General features: G+C 39.3%; 1 protein-coding gene across 1 annotated transcript in view; it reads left to right on the top strand.

The window, feature by feature from the left end:
* DERA (deoxyribose-phosphate aldolase) overlaps positions 1-22,597 on the top strand; it is a 111,687-nt gene that overhangs the window by 54,824 nt on the left and 34,266 nt on the right. The window contains exon 6 of the mRNA XM_065922035.1: positions 7,126-7,254. Coding sequence (XP_065778107.1) covers positions 7,126-7,254 — 129 coding nt within the window. The remainder of the gene's footprint in view (positions 1-7,125; positions 7,255-22,597) is intronic.

Genomic DNA, 22,597 nt, shown 5'->3' with positions numbered 1-22,597 from the left:
CATCTTTCTGGTACTCAAAAAATAATTGCTTAGATATGTTCGTTAACAATTATTTTTAAGTGCCTTTGAATAACATGAAATATAAAGGGAAATCTACTTTGTGGCTTTTAGATGGGCGATATAGTCTTTAAGCACTTGGGTTCTTAACTTCAATCATAATTTCTATACAGGAAAGCTTTACCAGCATAGTTTTCTATGTCTGTATGCTTTTGTGCTCAGGCTTTCAGTCGTGTCCAATTCTTGGCAACCCGGACTGTAGCCCGCCAGGCTTCTCTGTCCATGGGATTTCCCAGGCAAGAAGACTGCAGTATTGGCAGAAATAGCAGTTTCCTCTTCCAGGGGATTTTCCCGACCCAGGGTTCGAACCTGTGTCTCCTGCATTGGCAGGCAGATTCTTTACCACTGAGCCATCTGGTAGCCCTTTTCTTTGTCTACAGTAGTACTTTTTCCAGAAAGCTTAACAGGCTGCCCAGCAGCCTCAAGATGAAGAATCTGTTTTCCCTTTAGGTGGGAGCTGGAGAGGAAGAAGAGACTTTTAGATAGAGAAAAGTTGAATCCTTGAGATGCAAGTTCTTGCTGGCACAGGGAGCCAGTGGTCACCTTGTTTTGGATGCTCTTTACAACCAGTGCAACGTGACCTCCTCCATCCCCTTGGGTCAGCATCCAGGCCTTTCCCAGAGGGGCTGAATTCTCTAAATCCTGCCAGGCTGAGCCACTTGTTTTTCCCGCTGGCAGGGACAAGCCGAAGGTCAGGTTATGACCTCCATGTCTTCTCCTGAGTGTGGCAGCAGTAGGAGGGACAAGGGGGACAGACAGGAGGCCACGCCTCTGCTGGTGGCGCCGTTATATTGATTAAGCATCTGCAGTGCAATCCATCTTGGGTTTCTAGTACACCCACTTTTGCTACTCCTGAAAACCTCATTATAAGTCAAAACATTTATTATCAGGTTTCTTAATGTGACATCAGTCTGCCAGCCACTGCTCTGGCGTGTGTGTTTTGTTAAATTTTGCATTATTCTGACTAATTTGCAGTCGTGGTGTTTGAATTCATTTTCATTTGTCAGTCATCTTTTATAATAGCTTTCCAAATTATTATTTTTCTGGTACGTGCAAGAATTGTTCTATTTTTTTTTTAAATGGGGAATTTTCAGTTTCTGTAATGTTTGAATTTTTAACAGTAAAAGTGTATTATAAGAATGTGAGGAGAAAAATTAATTAATAAATGCTTTGGGGAACAAGTCATGATATATGCAGAGACTTAATCATAAAGGGGTTTACTGAAGTATTGTTTATTTTTTTATTTTTTAAATATTGTTTATAAGAGCAAATAATCTGAAACTTTGAATATCCAGTAATAGATGGTTGAATACATTGTTTATGACCCTGCAGTGGAAAATTGTGCAGTCATTAAAAATTGTGTTATAGACATTTATTAATTAATTTATTACTTAAATTACAGAATTTATTAATTTGGAAAGATGTCTATGATATATCAAAGGGAAGGAAAGCAGGTTACAAAATAATATGTACCATATATAATCACACATTTAAAAAAAAACAACGGTAGAATAGTTGATAGTTTCAAAAGCCCTCCCTTGAGAAAACTACCTGGATGCTAAATAAACTACAACAGTTTAACAAACATATCTTTTTTTAACTTTTATTTTTGAATAATTTACAACTTACAGAAAGGTTACAAAAATAGCACGCAAAACTCCCGTTTATTCTTCACTCAGATTCCCCAGTTACAAACTTCTACCTCGTTTATCTTTTTGCCTTCCCTCTTTCCCTCTCTGTCTCTCTATACATGTATGCAGAGAGAGATCAATAGATATAGATATATTTTTTCTGAATTATTTGAGAATAAGTTGCTGACCTATTGATACATTACTATTAAGTACTTCAGTGTGTATTGCCTAAAAACAAGGACACTCATATGAAGCCACAGGAAACCATCAAAATCAGGAAATTAACATTAATGTCATTAATGTTACCTTTAGATCTCCTGTATCTTCTGCATTGGCAGGCAGATTCTTTACCACTGAGCCAGCTGGGAAGCCCACATGTCCTTTAGGCTTCTTCAGTCTGGAATAGTCTTCAGTCTTTTCTCGTGTTTGAAGTATTGGGGTCTATTTTGTAAAGTGTACTTCAATCTGGGTGTGTTAAATATTTTTTCATGATTAGATTCATGTAGGTATTTTTGATAGGACCACCACTGAAGTTTTACTCTGTTCTTCTCAATGTTCTCTGCTTTCAGGAGTCCCAAAATGTTGATCTGTTCCATTATTGATGGTGTTACACTTTTACTTGGTTAAGATCATTTCTGCCAAGTTTCTCCATTATAAAATTCATAAATATTTTGTATTTTAATAAGTAATTAACATCCACTATGAATGGAGATATGGTTAATATCCTGTTCTTCATCTAACTTTTACTCAGCGGTTTTAAGTGTTCATTGATAATTCTTCAGTTATACTCTGATAGTTGGCAAGTGGTGATTTTTCCTGATTCCATCATTTCTTTTATACTCATTAGTTAGCATTACCTTCTTCTCCCTCCCTTTCTTCCTCTCTTCAAGAACTCATAGATGCCTTTTTTTTTTTTTCAGTTGGTTATAATCCATTACTATCATTATTTATTCTGGTACTCAAATTGTCCCAGATTTGGCAGGTGGGAGCTGCTTGACACTGGCTCCTCTGCCCTTTTGACATGTTTTTGTTATTCTTTAAGACCTTCTTTACATTTATTTAAAAGATATTTCAGGCTTATTTTTAGCTTTCTCTGCCCCAGGCTTGGAATCAGCCACTTTCCCAAGGAGCTTTGCTTGTTTTCATTGAAGGCTGGTGTTTAGAAACCAAGATCTGGGTGTGCAGGGTGCTCATTGCTACAGAGTTGCTGCTGCTTCCATGCCTTCTCGGGGACAGATCTATGAAATACATAGAAGTTTACAACGCACACCTATAAACATACATACAGCTCTGTCTCTCTATCCGTGATGCTAGGAAAGATTGAGGACAAGAGGTGAAGGGGGAGCCACAGGATGAGATGGTTGGATGGCATCACTGACTCAGTGGACATGAGTTTGAGTAAACTCTGGAAGATAGTGAAGGACAGGGAAGTCTGGCATGCTGCAGGCTAGGGATCGCAAAGAGTTGGATGCAAGCGAACAACAACAGTAGTAAGCTAGACATCTCTTCTCATGCCCTAAAGAGGTTATATCTTACATTCTTTAGGAAATGTGAGTCCTAGTGTCCTCTGCTTTTTATTTAATTATTTATGACTGCACTGGGTCTTCGTTATTGCACATGGGCTTTCCCTAGCTGTGACGAGTGGGGGCTTTGGTGCTGCGTGCAGGCTTCTCATATAAATCCAGGCAGCCAGAGCACCCACACTATTGTCCATTATACCATACTTCCCCAGTGTGTTTGTGTCATACTGGAGTCATATGCTGAAGACTAATAAACCAATTCTGATGATCCCATGGACTGCAGCCCACCAGGCTCTTCTGTCCATGGAATTCTCCAGCCAAGAATACTGGAGTGGGTTGCCATGCCCTTCTCCAGGGAATCTTCCCTCCCAGGGATCGAACCTGGGTCTCCCACATTGCAGGCAGATTCCTTCCTGTCTGAGCCACCAGGGAAGTCCCATGGTAAGCTGAAAACGGATTTATTATTTATTACTAGGAGGGTCTGGATTAGCTTACTGAATCAGTGGGAAGCTTGGGGAAGCAGGCTTGGAACACAAGCAGGACCATGAAGACTGGGGAGCAGAGAATAAGCCAGATGTGTCACAGAAAGGGTTTTGTTACGAGACCAGTGCTGTTGCTGCTGCCACTGGTCAACGTGGCTGGTGACCACTCTGGCCTCTTGGATCTACCGCCATTGCTGATGTTGCGTTACTGATGAAAATCTCTAACTGTCCTTCATCTTTGCATCACTCAGTAAAATGCAAAGGATTATGTAGAAGCATTCTTTTGATGAAGCCCAGACTTCATTTTGGGCTTCCCAGGTGGTGATTGTGGTGAAGAATCTGCCTGTCAGTGCAGGAGACAGAAGAGGCTCAGATTTAGTCACTGACTCAGGAAGATCTCTGGAGGAGGGCCTGGCATCCCACTCCAGTATTCTCGCCTGGAGGATCTCATGGACGGAGGAGCCTGGTGGGCTACAGTCCATAGAGTTGCAAAGAGTTGGACACAACTGAGTGACTTGGCGACTTAGCACAGCACACACAGACTGCATTTTAAAAAGACCAGATTTGGTATGCTTTCTGATTCAATTGTCCTGGTAGACTCTGGGCAGAATGGTAACAGAAACAAATAACTTTCCCAGTGTTGATCTTTAAAGATATAAATTCTTGCTCGGTTAACCTTGATCCTGTTATGTGATGAAATAGGTCAGTAACATAATTTAAGGAGTTGGCAATTAAAGAATCAGAAGGCACTGGTTGCATATTGGTTAAATCCAGTGAAACTCAGAGTGACCATTTTTGATTCGTTCTGTTTGGGTCATGGATTAAAAAGCATGAATTCCAGGTGACTGATAGCGGAGTCATAAAATATATCTGGGTTTTCTGGTTAATTTTAACTATAGGTGAAGAACTTCAGTGGATATTAAAAGGTAATATATATTAGAAAAAAGCTGGTGATTTTGCTCATAAATATGCTCACGATCAATGTTTTCAGAATTTTGTTATACAGGCCAAAGTTCCCATTCACAAATACTGTAACAAAATATTTTCAGGCCTTATCTGATGGCTCACTGAATGTAAGGGCTAATCCATATAACAAAATTTCAGTGTAGTCAAAAAGTTGAGTCAGGCCATGAACCAAGATTTGACTTTTATCAACAACACTTAGTGGAAATTCATTTTACTAGGATTCTGAAGTTAATAATAATGATTAAAACTTTTTGAATGCTTACAATAAGCCAGGCAATGTACAAAGTTCTGTGTGTGTGTATACCTATCTATCTGTATATATCTTATCTTTTATTCCTCAAATAACCTATAAAATAAATTTTATTATTGACACTTTAAGGCTAGAACTAGGCTGGGAGAAATAACTTGCCTGAGGTCACCCAGGAAGTGATGGAGTTGAGTTTTAAATCCACATTTGTTTGACCCTTGAGATTGCTCATTGTACTAGGAAGAAAAATCCTTAATTAGATCACAACTTAACTCCAGATTATCATTCTTGAATTTTTAGCTGAAGAGATTTCCTTGTCACTAGTTCTTAGAGGACAACTTTCTATTTTCAAGAACTGTTATTTCATCCAAGATTCATTCTATGAGTTAAAAGAATGTAAATTGTTACTGCCACATAATCGTTTGCTATTTATCCTGTTCTTGCATGTTGTCGTATTAGATGTGTGGGTGATATGATTTTCTCATGGTTTAGGTGGGACATGCAGGGTAATGTGGGCAATGTGGCATCTCAGGTCATTTCTGATATAACTACTGACTGTTAGGAATTTGTGAAAATATTCAGTCTTTTCTTGAAAAAAGCTTGGGTACCTTTTGGAGGTAACAAACATTGTACTTTTCCATGCGTCTTGTAATAGAATCCTTCGAGCTTCAAGTTAAGTTTGGGTTTTCTAAAATTGAGAAGACAAGTTTTGTTCCGTCTTTATCTTTCATGGTTTGGGGACTTGTCTGGTGGTCCAGTGGTTAAGACTCCATGCCTCCACTGCAGGGGGCGTGGGTTCCATCCCTGGTTGGGGAACTAAGATCCTGCATGATGTCTGGCATGGCACGTATCCCTCCTCAAAAATAAAAACACCAAAAACTTGAGTGGTTTGACTTAGTTTTCTGACTAGAGACTGGTTTTTAGTCTAAGTACTTTAGAAAACCTATGAATTATACAACTCTCATTTTAGCATTGAAAATGCTTCTCCTAACCCTAGTATTTATTATAATTTATTTATTTATTATTATTATTATTTTATTTTTAATCCTGGTAGTGTAGCAATAACCGAAGTTCAGGAAATGAGATGTGGCCAACCTGATGCAGGATAAAAGCTTGGTGTTATTGGCAATAGACAGTCTTAAATAATTTTTCTGAATTTTAATACTCATTATACTGTACTGATTTTACTTACTAATATTTTGTTACTTTGACTATGAAATATTTCCCCCTCAATTTAATTTTATTGAGTATAATGGATTTTGGGGGTATATATGTGTGTGTATGTAGAAAATAAATATATATGTTTTCAATTCAGGTGCTTTAAGAGTGCTATATAGAGCTCTAGAAGGCAAATGTGGTACTGGGGTCAGAGGTTAATAGATTCAAAGCTGCATCTCTGAATTCCTCCACAATTGAATTTGTGTACATACACCCATCACTCCCTGTCTAGGCTCAATGCTTTTTAGTCCGATATATCGGTGGCGCTAGTGGTAAAGAACCTGCCTGCCAGTGCAGAAGATGTAAGAGACACAGATTTGATCCCTGGGTCGGGATGATTCCCTGGAGGAAGGCATGACAACCCACTCCAGTATTCTTGCCTGGAGAATCCCATGGATAGAGGAGCCTGGCAGGCTATGGCCCATAGGGTTGCAAAGAGTCGACACGACTGAAGCGACTTAGCACTCATGTTTGAGTAGACAAATACCCTGCCAGAGAGTGGGGCAAACTGTTATGTCTTTATTTTCATTAGCAGAGCTCTCAGGAAAGGCCTGCTTCATGTTCCAACAAGAGAACTTATGTGTGAATGGGAGAATTCAAAAGGACCCGAGGATTTTTTTTTCTTTAGTTTGCAAAGTGATATACCCCTGTATATATGGTAAATGAATTTCTTTTTTTTCTCCTAAGTAACCACCCTACTGAAGAAGTAGAAATTATTTGTAATTTGCATGTCTTTATAATGATACTTTAAAAGCTCTGTGGCTTGGGACCTGGGGCCAGGGCATAGAAACTGTTTCATGGTAGCAAATGAAGGAGTTCCTTAGAACAGGAGGTGAACTGCAACAGAATGCTTGAGGCAATATTAAATTGGGGTGATTTTTTTAGAAAGTGACAAATGGTTTATGTTTCCTAAATCTGAGATGGGTTCTACCAGTTCTAAATGGCTGCCAAGTTATGTTATCACTTGCCGGCTTTGTAACGGCCTCAATTATTTCCTTCCTCAGCCCTGTATGATGAGATTCGTCAGTTTCGCAAGGCCTGTGGGGAGGCTCATCTCAAAACCATCTTAGCCACAGGAGAACTTGGATCTCTCACCAACGTCTATAAAGCCAGTATGATAGCCATGATGGCAGGTAAGCGTTTTATATTGAAATGAGGGTATATATTGAATGGATGCTTTTAAGAGAAATTGGTAAGTCGAAGCATTTGGCTATTAACTGAAAGTGCTAACCACTTGGAGGTTTGTTTTTTTTCTGTGGGAGGGGTCAGCTATTTTATGAATACACGTGCAGTGGGGAATGGTCACAAACTTGGCTTTCTTCCGCGTTTTCGGGTGGCGTTTCATCACTGCATTATCCTTGAAAGGCAGTAGATGGCTCTCTTGTTAGTGAATTGCCTTCTGCGTTAGTCTGATTATTCATTCATCAACATATGTTAGACAGGAATTTCTTTAACTCTGACTTATTCCTCTCTGTGAATTTAAGTGTTTGATTTTTTTTTCAGAGATCCATATCCGTCCTGTCTAAGGCAGCCTGAGCTTTTGTCTGTGTTTTTTTTTTTTTTATTCTTAAATTTAGGGCAGTGTCATTGTTTTTTTTTTTTTGAAATGTAGCTTGTAGTCTTTGTTTTCGCAAACAGCAGGTCTAACTATTCATACACCCAAGCTTGACACTGATTCCTTTTTCTCACCTTGCAGCAATCAATGAGTCAGTCTTGAGAGTTCCGTTTTTCGCTGTATCTCATACATTCTCTCCATCCTTTGTGCCGCTATCTTAGGCCACTGTCATTCCCCACACGGATCACTTCAGCGGTCTTCTAACTAGTTTCCCAGTCTCTGCTTCTGCCCCCTTTCAATCTGTTCTCCACACTGTTGCCAGAATGATCTCTCAGGAATGCTAATTGGGTTGCGGTACTGCTTGTTTAAAATCCTTCAGTGGCGGCCCTTCGTTTTCAAGATACAGTATAAATTCCTTCAGCTCGGCTTTGATAAAGGTCCTTCCCGAGAGCCAGCCTGCGCCTCCGCGGTCTCCTCTTTTCACGTGCGGGGCTCCGTGGAGTTCCCCGCAGTGCGCTGCAGGCGGCGCGGGACCTGCCGGGGTCGTGCACACTCGCCCTGGCCCAGGGGCTCAGTCGTTGCGGCATCGTGCCGGCTCTCTGCTCGTGGCGCGTGGGCTCCAGAGTGCGTGGCTCCGTAGTTGCTCCGCAGCATGTGAGATCTTAGTTCCCCGACCAGGCATCAGACCCTCATCTCCTGCATTGCAGCATGGATTATTAACCACTGGACCACCAGTGGTTTATTGAAGCCCATGTCAGATAACTTAGGATACCATGATGGAGTGTTGCATCTTTAGCTGCCCTACTAGTGACTCCGTGTTTGAATGAACATACGTGACGTCTCGGTGCTTAAATTCAGGCCTTTGTCGCAGTCACCCTCTAGATGTTTCTACTCATGTACTTTTCATTGAAGACTCTCTCAGACCTCGCGTGGTTCCCTGGAATTGTACTGAAAATCAGCCGACCAGGCATTAATGAAGCTGTTGCTCTGGTTTGCTGCTGAATCCAAAAGATCTCTGCTCTGCTTATTTAATTTAGAGTGAAATCTCTGAAAACCTAAGGATAGGGAAGAATGGAACATTGTAACGAATGGGTCATCAGTTATATTGGCATTCCAAAGATCCCCAATGATAGAAGATGCCGGAACCCTCAGGAGCCTGGGGAAAGCCCATTGGAGTCTTAGGTAGACAGGTAGCCTCTCTTTGCATGCTCCTAGAAACAGGACCAGGGAGTTAGCCCAGAATGGCGTGATCCAGGTCACAGTGAAAGTGTATTCATTCTGGGTGAGCAAGCCAACCCTGTGCCTATTGCTTAAAATAGGAACATTATTAGGTCCTCATGCTTGGACACGCCTGTTCCACCCTCCACCCCAGCCTTTGCACCCACAGACAGAAGTGTGACTAGAAACAGGCCACCACCTGTCTCTTCCTGTTGGCTCATTCCCTGTCCATCTTGTTTCTCTCCTTCCGTTTTTCATCTGAATAGTGTCTGATACTGTGAGCGATAGAACTTGTATTTGTGATGTGCTTTATTAGATACTTCAAAGTTGTATTCCTTCACCTTCACACCAGCCCTGTAGCTGATGAAGAAACTTAAGATGGAGGGACTTGCCTAAGATCTCAAAGCTAATTGATCATATAAGTCACTATCTGAACCCAAGTGTTCTGGTCTCAGGTGTATCGCTTTTTCAGTTTTAACTCATCCGTCTCCCAAGGCACTGTGCCAGATCTTATCATGACTCAAAGGCACAGTCTTTGTAAGATGTATATGGAAGCATTTAGTACTTCCTGACCACACTTTTTGCTTCTCATTCTGTTACGGAGGTATATAATAGAAATGATGTCATTTTTGAAAAAGTTTTTAAATGAAATTTGTGGACTGCCTTCACATTTCATCCTGTTTCTGTATTATCTAAGAACTTTTTTTGTTTTCTTCAAAATCAGCTTCATTGAAGTAAATTTATATATAATAAATTTCAAGTGTTAACATGTATGATATGATGAGTTTTGACAATTTGTATATTCCATCTTCCCAGAAACAGCCTTTGTTCCCCTTTGCCGTCAGTTCCGCTCTTTTTAACCTTCTGCTCCAGGTGCAATAACTGATGTGATTTTATCACCATGGATTAGCTTTGCCGGTTTCAGAACATTATACTTACACAGTGTGTATCTTCTGTGTTTGTTCACCTACATGCCCTGAGGTGTAACACCTGTGGGATCCATTCACGTCGTTCTGTGTATAAGAAGTTTGCTTCCTTGTTTTTCACTGTACAAACATAGGAGTTGCTGAATTTATTGATATAAGGTGTTTAGAATATTCTCTTACTAGTCTGATGTCTGTAGGGTCTGTAGTTATTCTCCTTTTTTATTCCCAATGTTAACCATTTTTGTTTTCTTTCCTGTTATTGTTGTTGTTCTTTGTTTTGTTTTGGTAGAAAATATAGTCTTGCTAGGGATCTGCCAGTTTTATTAATCTTTTCAAAGAACCAGTATTTTGCTTTTTTCGCTTTATCATTCAGTTAAAAGTGTTTTCTATTTTTTTCTAATTATTTAGAATGTTATTGGAGTGTTATTTAGAATGAAATGTTTAATTTCCAAATATTTTATGTTTCTATGGATATAATTATTACTGACTTAAAATTTAAAATTCTTTTATGCTCAGAGAATATCCATTTTAAGAATCTTTTGCCTTTTGAAATTAATGAGATTTATTTTATACCCCATTTTATGGTATATTTAAGTATCTGCTTCAAGTGCACTGAAAAAAGTGTCATTTATTTGCCAATGTCAGTCATAATGTTCTATAAATATCAATTAACTCAAGTTGGTTAGTCACATATTTTAGATCTGATTTTGTTTGGTTTTATTTTGGTCTACTTGTTCTATTAATTTAGTAACATCAAAGATTTCTGATCACTGATTGCCATAACAAATATAATAGTAATGAAAATTTTTGAAACATTTCAAGAGTTACCAAAACATGGCACAGAGACTTGAAATGGTACTGATAGACTTACTTGATGAAGGGTTGCCACAAATCTTCAATTTATAGAAAATGCAATATCTGTAAAGTGTAATAATGCAAAGTACAATAAAATGAGGCATACCTATATTCCTCTTTACACTTCATATGTCACAAATATAAAAACTTTACAGCAGTTCCATGTACACCCTCATTAGTCCCCAGAATTATTTTACTATTTTTCTTCTATTTGTTTATAAACCCCTCCTCAAAGTGTTGTGGTTTTTAATAGTCATTTGTCTTTTAAGGAAATTAAAAGAAGAAACCTAGGTAAAACCAGTCTTTTGCATGTCATTTCTTTTTCTCTTATTCTTCCTGTAGTCTGCTGGTGATTAGTTCTCTCAGATTTTGTTCATTGGAAAATGTCTTTTTTCACCTCCGTGTTTCAAGGGTGGTTTACTGAATATAGAGTTTTAGGTTACAGTTTTATTTTTATTTCAGTACTTAACCATATCATTCCATTTCTTGGAATTCTGTTTCTTCCTGTTTTCCTGTAAGTAATGTTTCATTTTACTCTGGCTGTGGCCACCAATGTTTTATCTGTATTTTTCACTAATTTGACTATGATGTGCCTAAGTGTGGTTTTCTTTGTATTCATCCTTCCTTGGAGTTTATTGAGCTTCTTGGATTTGTAGGTTGTTGTTTTAGACATTTAAAAAAATATTTTTTCAAATATATTTTCTTCCCCAGTCTTTTTTTCCTTCTGGGACCCAAGTTCCTGAGTGTTAGATATTGTCCACAGCTTACTGGAGCCCGTTAACTTCAATTTTAATCTCCCCTCCAACCCCAGCCCCCTTTTTCTGAATGACTAGTATACATGGGTCTTTCTTAAAGTTCATTGACCCTTATTTTCTACCTTAAATTTACTTTTATGCCCATCCACTGAAATTTGTGCTGATGAACATTTTTAGTTTTATAATCCATTTATTATTTTTTAGAATTTTAATTTTTCTACTCTTTTCCATTTTTTTGATTCATTGAGATCATATTTTCTTTAAAATTCTTGAACATATTTGTAATAGCTGATTAAAAGTCCTTATCTGCTCATTTATATATCTGAATTATCTTAAGGTCTTTATCTTGAGCTGCCAGTTTCCCAATGCCTAAAAATAGTTGCCTTATGTATTTTGTTCAGTTGTACAGTTATTTATATAACTATTTATAGTAGGAGAGCAAGTCTCATAACGTTTATTCTATCATGTCTGGAATTCTTCATGGCTTTTGTTTTCCCATCGATTTAGCATCAAAAATCTTGGAAGGAGTTTGTCATTTACATTCATAATAATTTTTATCTTATAATTTTGATAGCCATTTCTATTATTATAAACCCAGTTCTCTAAAGAGAGAGAGGTAAAAATATATATAACTATGTTAGTCTGGTGTTATACATCACTGTAAGTAAACACTTGGTTATCCAGAGTGTGTTTACGTTTTTGGTCAACTAAGTGATCAGTAGCCTAGTTTTTGGTTTAATCTAGGGCTTCCCTGGTAGCTCAGTCGGTAAAGAATCTGCCTGCAGTGCAGAAGATCCAGGTTTGATCCCTGGGTTGGAAAGACCCCCTGGAGAAGGAAATGGTGAACTACTCCAGTATCCTTGCCTGGAAAATTCCGTGGACAGAGGAGCCTGGCTTGCAGTCCACGGGTTGCAAAGAGTTGGGCATGACTGAGGAACTAACACTAAGGGATCTTTCAGAATGTTTTAGAGGAAGGACCCATGGTCGTGGGAGTTAGAAGACTTGGACTCTTGTTCTGTCCTACAGAATTTGTGACCCTTGAACAAATAAATTCATCTAATTATCAGTTCAAATGAAGTAACACATGTGATTTTGGTGTAGCTGTGTGTGCTAAGTCACTTCAGTCATGTCCAACTCTTTGCGACCCCACGGACGGTAGCCCGCCAAGCTCCTCTGTCCTTGTGATTCTCCAGGCAAGAATCCTTCTCTGGAGGATCTTCCCAACCTAGGGATTGAACCTGTGTCTCTTGAGGCTCCTACATTGCAGATGGATTCTTGGCCACTAAGCCACCAGGGACCCCTGCTATAGCTATAGGAGATAAAAGATACTGAGCTGGACTCTATTCTGTACTGATCCTAAAGCTTATTGTATTAGTCGAATTGTTTAATGAATCTTACATATCAACTTGTTTTGCCAGCTTTGAACTCTGTCTTAAAAAAGAAAGCTGTAAAAAAAAAAAAAATCTGATTCATTGAGAATCATAATTAGATGTGTCATTTTTTTTATGGTATACTTCTCAGATATCATTGTCATTGTTTCTAATTCTTTCATGATGAAAGCTGTAGCAGCCACCTCAGCTCTTCAGCCATGTATGAGATTACTTATTCAGCAGCCACAGTGATCCACAAAGATCCAAGAACCAACAAAAGTAAAAAATAAAAAAAGAAAGAAAATATTTTGAATAGATGAAATATATGTGATATAATCTGTATTATAGCAATAATGATAGGTAGCATTTCTTGAGCAATTACTGTAAGACAGGTACTCTTTAGGGGTTTTATTTATATTTAATCTTTACAGTAACTCTGTGAGGTAGGTATTCTTCTATGGTAAAATAAGAATTAAATTAAATCAGTTAAAAGGTTATCTTTATTGTAGGGACTTCCCTGGTGCTCCAGTGGCTCAGATGCTGCACTCCCAATGCAAGGGGGCCCGGATTCAATCCCTAGTCAGGGAACTAGATCCCACAAGCCCCAGCTAAAGATCCTGCATGCTGCAACTAAGAAATTAATAAAAGCAAACAAATAAATAAATAAGACCTCTATATTTAAAAGAAAAAAAAAAAGGTTATCTTTACTGCTGTTTTGTATGGTCATTATTGCTATTTGTAAATATCCCAGGTATTTCTGTCTTCTTTACATCATTTCCTCTGTCTGTTGTAGCCTTCTTACCTCCCGATGGCCGATTTTAAAGATTTAAGTGAAATTTTCATACTCTGTCAGATTTCTCTATGATCTTTTAAAGGCAAAACTAATGGTTCATACTATCCTCCTCCTTGGATAGTTATAAAACCAGTAGCATTTGTCATACAGTATCACCATCAGTTGTTTTACCTGTTAGGGGTATGTGTATGTGTGTGTGTATATAAATATATATATAGTTATATATACATAGTGTGTGTGTGTGTGTGTGTGTGTATAAAATTATGAACCTCCTTGAGGCCAACAAGATTCTTATCTTACTTATCTGTATTCCTCTTGTGATAGCTACCATGTCTGACATCTAGGAAAGCCTAAGGAAATACTGTGAAATATACAAATGAATCAATGAGAAAGAGATAAAGAAAAATGAAAACAGGCAAAATGAAATTAAATTAGATTAGATCTAGATTCCTCTTTCCTGGTGTGTCACAACTTTGTAGAGTTTGAACATGTTGTTTTGAGAGCAAATTTCTATTTTAACTGAACAAAAAGTTAGAAAAAAATATACCTTTGGCAAGGAGATTATGTATACAAAGTATGGCTTGAGCAATCCAAGCAGTGTGGTATGATGTCTAAAGGGTTTCTTAGGATTCTCAGATAGTTCCAGAGGCAAGGAAAGGACCAAGGAAAAAATGTTTTGCCTTGAATTTTTCATCAATGAAATGGATCTTGGGACTTCCTTGGTGGTCCAGTGGTTAATAATCCGCCTTGCAGTGCCGGGGACTCGGGTTCAATGCCTGGTTAGGGAACTACGATCCCGAATGCCACGGGGCAACTAAGCCCTTTCGCAACTACTAAGCCCTTGCGCTCTAACTAGAGAGTCTGTTCGCTGTGATGAAAGGTCTCATGCAATGCAACAAAGATCCTGTGTGTTGCAGCTAAGACCCGAGTCTGCCAAATAAATAATTAATTAATTAAAAGAAAATATTTCAAAAAAAAGAGAAAATGGATCTTACTTTATACATTAGTGGAAATGTGGTGAGAGAAATACAAAAAAAAAGAAGACGGTGAAGTAGGAGTAAACACTTTGAAGGGAATATAATCAGGGAAGAGAAACGAGCACCATATTTTTTTCATCAAACAATCCAAGAACAAGGTGATAGGAAGTCAGATAGAAAGGGAAACATGCTTATAGAAAAGAGAAGTCGAAAGCAGGTCATCTTCTGCTCAGGGATTTCCGCCCAGCAAATGCACACATTAAGAATAACGCCAGATTGTAGGCACGTGGCTTTATCTTTCCGTAGCCTGGACTGTTCACACGCACGCAACAGCTAACAAGCTCTGCTCTGAAGTTATGCTAGACCTTATCTTTGGAAATAATGCAGGCATGATAAATAAGGATGCAGTAGAAAAGCACTAAAGATGCAATCATAATGTCATCAGGTTTGAATTGCTGATGACGATCTGTGGGAAGAGTACAAACATAAAAATATGGGGCTTGAGAAAAGCAGACCTTGAAGGGAATGCGAAATGAGTTTTGAACTTGGCTGGGATTTTGTAACGTATAGGAAATCAAAAATGAAAAAAGTAGGAACCAGGGGAGGGAATACTCGAAATGCAACCCAATAAGATCAAAGTAATACAGAAACAATGAGATGAAGCTGAGAAAAAGAGAAGGAAATGGAAGGGAAGCCATTAAATAAATAAAAAAGGGAGAAAACAGTGGGAAATTTGCTGTGACTGAAGGAAACCAAAACCCTAAAAAAAAATGCTGTGATTAATAGCAAATTAACATCTAAGACTTTTTTTAAAAGTTAAAAAATTTTAAATATGAATCAATCCTAGTATAAATGACGGTATAGATTTATTTTTCTAAAGACTGTCATAAGTCACACTGAGTCCTTCATCTTAAGCTGCAAATCTTTGTATCCTGAAGGAGTATTGATCCAGATGGCACATCCAGACCCCTGTGGTGTTCCAGCCTGTTTTTTTTTTTTTAAATAAGATCTTGCCTTTCATAGAAAAAGCATTTAATTTATGAAAAGTTTGCTTCAGTTGAAAGTTTATCACTGGGGAAGGCATAAGAATATAGATAGGTATTAGGTTAAAAAGTAAAGAATTTAAAGTGTAGATTTATTTACAGTTCCTTAAACCAGCCTTGAAAATTAAATCACTTATAGAGTAAAAACTAATTAACTTGCTATCTCATTCAAAGCCCCCAGCAAAAATTTCAGAATGTTTACCTTCGCCCACCCACGCCCTCCCTATTCTTTGTTGAGTGCAAAATGAAAAACTCTATGGAAGAGAGGACTTTCCATGTTTGCTGGCCTCCCAGCAGGGCAGGAACTCCTGATGGTGCATTTTGGTCCATGCATGTCATTTTTATTTTTTTTTATTTTTTCCGTTTATTTTTATTAGTTGGAGGCTAACTACTTTACAATATTGTAGTGGTTTTTGCCATACATTGACATGAATCAGCCATGGATTTACGTGTATTCCCTATCCCGATCCCCACTCTCACCTCCCTCCCCATCCCATCCCTCTGGGTCTTCCCAGTGCACCAGCCCCGAGCACTTGTCTCATGCATCCAACCTGGGCTGGTGGTCTGTTTCACCCTTGATAGCATACTTGTTTCAATGCTATTCTCTCAGAACTGCATGTCATTTTTAAAAACAGGTTAAGTCTATTTAAGCATTTAAGCATAAAGCTTTTTCTGTGCCTCCTCATGGCTGGACTTCTAGGGAGGAGGGGCAGGAAGGAATAGCTTCTAAGCTTAGTTTTTTATGTGTTGTATACTAGTCTCTGTAAAATTTTACTATGTGAAATTAAAAAAAAAAGTAACTCACCTTATTCCAAAAGCATATAACCACCTTTTACAGACCTGGCTTGCTGAGAGAAATCCCCTGGGCAGAAAGACTTGCACATCGCCAGTGCCTAGAAAAGATCATCAGGTACAAGGACATCAAAATATACAATTGTAAACAACATATATAAAATTCATTTTTAAAAAGAAATCTGTATTTTTCTCAGTAGAAGAATTAGGGATTTTTTTTTCTTAGTGAAATTCTGGTTCATGACTTGGAGGTGAGACCCATAGGTCGTTGCTTGTGTCTCTGAGATTGTTATTGATTTGTCTTTATTTGCTAACACGTTGATTTTTGTTATTTGTCATATAGTATCTGTGCCAGTTACTCACCTATTAGCAAATTCATAATTGCTGTGGAATTGAAATCCTCGAATGGGCCCCTTAGTCCTTTGCACTGGGGAGATACTTGATATACATATTTGGGGTTTCCCTGGTGGCTCAGTGGTAAAGAATCTGTCTGCAGTGCAAGAGATGCGGGTTTGATCCCTGGGTCAATTGGGAAGATTCCCTGGAGGAGGAAATGACGGCCCACTCCAATATTCTTACCTGGGAAATCCCATGGACAGAGGAGCCTGACAGGCTTTAGTCCATGGGGTCATAAGAGGCAGACATGACTTAGCAACTAAACCACCACCATACGTATTTGTTGAATCATTTCCTGAACAAAGGTTAATAAATCTTGTAAAGTGAGTAGTTCACCAAATTCTTTTTGCAGTTGTCCTAAGGGAAAGTAGGGGAGGTACCTTATCGGCATTGAGTGGCTTGGAGACCTGAGGCTTGGAGGTTAAGTGACTCGACTGAGGCCTCACGTGGAGGACGGAGCAGAATTCTGAAGGACTCAACCCCAGATTCCATACTTCAGTCACTGCACCATCCTGCTGTCTGCCCTGCCATCAATCTAGATTATGAAAGATAAGTTTAAGCTATGTTTGACCTTTGGAGGCCCAGAGGTATTTCTGGAGTCCCTGAATGGGATTTATATGTTGAACGGTACTTTTCTATGGAGGACACGAAAAATAAGACAATAGAGAGAGAATGTTTGGAGAAAAACTCTAGGGGGTGAGGGAGTGAGTTAGTTGTTCAGTCGTGTCTGACTTTTTTCAACCTCATGGACTGTAGCCCACCAGGCTCCTCTGTCCATGGGATTATACAGGCAAGAATACTGGAGTGGGTTGCCATTTCCTTCTCCAGGGGATCTTCCCAACCCAGGGATCAAACCCGGGTTTCCTGCATTGCAGGCAGATTCTTTACCGTCTGAGACACCAAGGAATCCCCTAGCGGGTGGTAGACATGAAATACTCATGAAAGAGCCACATGAGGGCAAACCCAGAGCCCCACCCATGATAGACCCACAGTCAATCCTTGTTGAAATGAAAGGGAAGATTGTAAGAGAACCCTGAGCTCAGATAGCTTCCACTGTATTTTTGTGTCTGCCTGCTCTGCTGATGGTCCCATGATGATGCACGTGCAGGGTCATTCATATCCACAGCCACTTGAGTTCTGTACGAGGTTCTGGCTTGTTTTTAGATTCCCTTCCTTGGGGGTGCCCAGGGAGCAGCTCGCAGGTAGCAGTTGAAGTGGACCTTTTTCTTGTCCACCTGAGAAAGGATGAGGAAAGAGGTCAAGGCTGAGGGCCTTATGAGAATGAAGGAGCAGAGGGATACGATGAAAGGGTGTGGAGGATGGAAATGGTACTGGAGCATGTGTAGAAGGATGCCCGAGCATGGGATGAGGGAAGTTGAAACATCCTCATGAAGAGTGATTGAAAGGAAAGGGGACATCTTATTTGGGAAGAATGTGAGCATTGGGGTTGTGATATTGTGTTCACATGCTTTTATGCACGCATATACACAATAAGGCATGAAAAGACATGCTTGTTATTTGTTACCCAAGGACAGAGGACTGGGACCTTACTTTTAGAAGATATAGAAAGATGGATTTTAGCCCAATATAAAGCAGAGTTTTGATAAAGTCCAAGTTTTCTGGAATTTGCATGGGCCACGTCAGAAAGTAGGAGGTATTCAAAGAACCAGTTGGGATGACATCCCAGTGGAGCCAGTGTTACATACATGGTACTCGGCGACCATTGGGGTGCTTTCTGCTTTGGAGATAAATATGATCCTGAAAGAAGAAACATTGTATATGATCCTTTGAATCTAAATGTTAAATGCGATCCTTTGGATCTAAGTGTTAAATGTGATTCTTCAGCGTTGAGTCTGATACTAAAGGAGAAAAATATTTTACATGCATGCACACACACACACACACAGGTTGTGTATGTATGAAATTTCTGGGTAGACTTAAATCCAGGATAGATAGGGCCTGCAAATATGGGATTAATGGGAAAAGAGGGAGGGTATTGATTTTCTAAACTGCACCCTAAGAAAGTACCAAGAACTGGGTACCTTAAAACAACAGATGTTTGTTCTCACAGTTCTGGAGGGCAGAAGTCTGAAATTAAGGTATCCACAGGGCCCTCTCCTTCTGAAATCTGTAGCAGAGAATCCTTTCTTGCTAGAAAGCTTCTGTTGTTTGCTGGCAATACTTGGCATGCCTTATGTGTGTGTTAATCATTCAGTTGTGTCCAACTCTTTGTGATCCCATGGACTATATATAGCTGGCCAGGCTCCTCTGTCCAAGGATTCCTCCAGGCACGAATACTGGAGTGGGTAGCCATTCCCTTCTCCAGGGGATCTTCCTGACCCAAGGATCGAACCTGGGTCTCCTGTATTGCAGGTAAATTCTTTGCTGTCTGAGCCACCAGAGAAGCCTTGGCTTATATGACTAGATGCGTTACTCTCAACTCTGCTTCCGTTGTCACATGGTCATCTTCCTGTGTATTTCTGTCTCTTCTCTTATAAGGACACCCATCATGTAATAGCCCAGCTTACATAGTAAGACTTTATTTTTACCTAACTAGTTGCAGTTGAAATGACAGTATTTTCAAATAGGTCACTTTCTGAGGTTCTGGGGATTAGAACTTCAACATGCCTTTTTAGGGACCAGCATTGAACCCATAACAAAGAGAAGCAGCATTCTTGCACTATGGTTCTCTTGTTTCCTGTAAAGACCTGAAGAAGTTTCGAGAAAAATACATTGAGTCAAACCAGCAAACTTAAATTCAGGTACAAAAGATTGATTTTTCCCCTCTAAGCAGTGTTGGATGGCTCTGTGGATAGGGGAAATCTAGTAGATATTAAATATTTTTATCTGCAAAAAGCATTTGGTAAGGTTCTCAATAGGAGATTAATGGCTAAAATAAAAAATGAAGCATTAGGAGATAAATTTGCTTATGAGCCAGAGACAGAGACTAACAGTAGAAGGAAATACTTTTTAGATTGGAAAGGAGTGACATACAGCACTAGCCAGGAATCAGTTTTGGGACCTATGGGTTTTTCACTTTATTTTTATTGGACTTTGTAATAAAAATACAGATCTTCAAACAGTGCAAGACAGAGTGAGTAATACTACAAGCATCAGTAATCAAAAGTTATTCTCTATCATAAACTAAATGACTGATAATAAATACTGACACGAGACTACACAATGTACCATAATATTATAAAATGGAGCAAGCGATTCTCCTGTGTTCTCTTTTCTTCTGCAAGGGTGAATATTTCTTTATTTGTTTTTCACAAAATATTTGCAGGTGTTTCGGTTTACTTTATAAGCCAAATCAATGAAAAAAATATTTTTTTAAACTTGGAAAGATGTGTTAACTAAGAGAAAAATTAGTCAAAGCAAGACAAAGGTTATATTGCCATCCTTAGAATAAAGAATTTAGGGAGCCTGTGTGTTAAATTGCTCAGTGAGCTACTGAATAAAAAGACTTCAGGAGTGAGAGGGCATTATTGAAATCATCAGCTTACTCTGCAGTCATGGCTTTAATGGAAGCATATGCAAAAAAAGTCTTTGTTAGAATGATAAAGCTATATATCTGAGGGAGTGAAATATTATATAGTATGGGGACTTTTTTTCTTTTCCTTTTTAAAAGTTTTAATATAATGGCTCTAAAAGAACTATAAAATTAAGTAATTGTACATGTAACTTTTGCCTTCCCAGGAACTAGTTAAGTATGTGGGAAGAATACTTTTCAAATTGGAATGTTGCCTGCAACTCCTTCTGTCTCAGTTACTAAAAGGTCTTTGCAGATTTCTGTCTGTTTTTTCTTGATTTGTACATCATCAGATAAGCCAAGAGGAATAGAGCAACTAAACGTTCAAAAATTAACTCATGAAAGTTCCAAATGTTTTGAAAGCTGGAAAGAATAAGAAAAACTTACAGGATATAGAGAAACTTTTGTTCATCTCAAAGCTTTCATTTTATTAGGTAAGAAAACCAAGATTCAGACAAGTCAGATTCCTAAGGAAATTACCTCAGAACAAATGAGTCAAAACACAGTCTAGACCGAGGTTCTCCACCCGGCTTGCAAATTAGAATTTCCTAAAGAGCTTCTTCCATAGACTGTTGAAAAGATCCTACCACCCAGATATTCTGATTTTAACCATCTTGAATGGGAGCATTTGAATGAGTACTTTAAAAAACTCCCTTCCTGTGTCTACTATGTAGGCAGGAATGAGAGCCTTTGATCTGGAATGTAGGTTTCTTGATGATAAGACAAGAGTCCTTTCCACTCATCTTAGTAGTTTAGAAATTATTCAGGGAGAGAATTACAAACTCAAGGGGAAAAGCCTTTAGCAGAAACAGTCCACAATGAACAAACTGAATGTTCTGGTAGTTAGTTTACCTTACAGAAGGCTCGTTGGGAACTCTGAACCTGTATTCCTGTAGAACAAGATCATGAATGGTTATTTGATCTCTGTGCCAGCCCTGAATTTAGCCGACAGAGTAACTGAAATTTCATACCACAACAGTAGTTCTGTAGGTCCTAACCAACACATAACAGTGTTTTATGGAAGGACCTGAATTTGTATTTCTAATTAGGTCTCTGAACATTTTTCATCCTTTTTTTTGCCGCCTTGATAATACTGAGGTCCCTCTTCCCTTCATCTGCAAGGTATTGGGTTTAGGACTTGAATGGGGACTTCCTGCCCAGGTTTGAGCTGTGCTGGGGAGTGGAAGGAAATGAGAGAGTGAGGGGTGGTAAGCAATGGGGTAGGACAGAGGGCCTGGAGGAGGGACTGGTGGGGAAGAGATTTTCTGTCCTAATACCTAGGGTGTTTGTTTCCCTTGAACAGGCTCATGCAGCAGGTATTTTATGAGCATCTAATGTTTATCAGATGCTGTTCTGGGCATGGAAGGCCACAGTCTGTGGGGTCACAGGAATCACACACAAATCTACTATTAATAAAACAGAACAGCATTCTGGGCATTGGAAAAGGAGATGACAAGAGAGAGAGGAGAGAAAAATAAGCAGTAGCGCCTTCCGTTTAAATGCCGACAACGTCTCTCAGTCTGGTGAGAAGGTGAAAAAATGAGGTTTATGATTTGCCCTATTGGGGATGGTAGGAGCTGTGGGTACACTTACTCTGGGGTTTCAGGAACATGCCACCCTCTGGAGGTCTCACAGAGGGATTCACAAAGCAAGTGAAGGAGTCATTAGGTGCAGAGAAGGAAGGACATTTCGGGCAAAGAAGCTCATGCCCTTTTATATCTGGAGCGGTGAAGAGCATGCCATGGTGAGAACACTGATATGATTAGGGTGGAGATGTGGCGAGCGAGTGGGTGAAGCGAGTAAGCAGCCTGAGGCTTATGGCTCTGCTATAGAATTTGCATTCCTGTCTGTGGGTGTGGAAAGTTTTTAGCCTTGGCAGTTTATAGCCAGGAAGTGAGTGATCGACAAATTTGTTCATTCATTTCTTTCTCCACTATGTGCTAGGCACTGGGGATGAAGATCAATAACGTGCCCTTTCTCCAGACTCCCCATCCCCCCTTCTTGCTCTCTGCAGTAGTAGAGCAGTGATCAGAATTTCATTTTCAGGGGAGTGTATCTGGGGGGAGACCAGGAACCCTTTAGGAGGCTCTTGTCACAATCTGGTGACCAGGATGAGGAGCTGAACCTGGGTAGTGTGGTGGGGCTGGAGAGGAGTGGACGGCTGAGGGGGATATTAAAGGGGTGGAATGAATAGTATTTGATGAATGGTTGTCTTCTGAACAGGGGAGGAAGAGGACAAAACAGCCCATGATGGTGCAGTTTGT

Source organism: Muntiacus reevesi, chromosome 1, assembly GCF_963930625.1.
Source record: "Muntiacus reevesi chromosome 1, mMunRee1.1, whole genome shotgun sequence".
Lineage (NCBI taxonomy): Eukaryota > Metazoa > Chordata > Mammalia > Artiodactyla > Cervidae > Muntiacus > Muntiacus reevesi.
The sequence above is the reverse complement of the archived record's forward strand: the minus strand, read 5'-3'. Positions and strand labels throughout refer to the sequence as shown.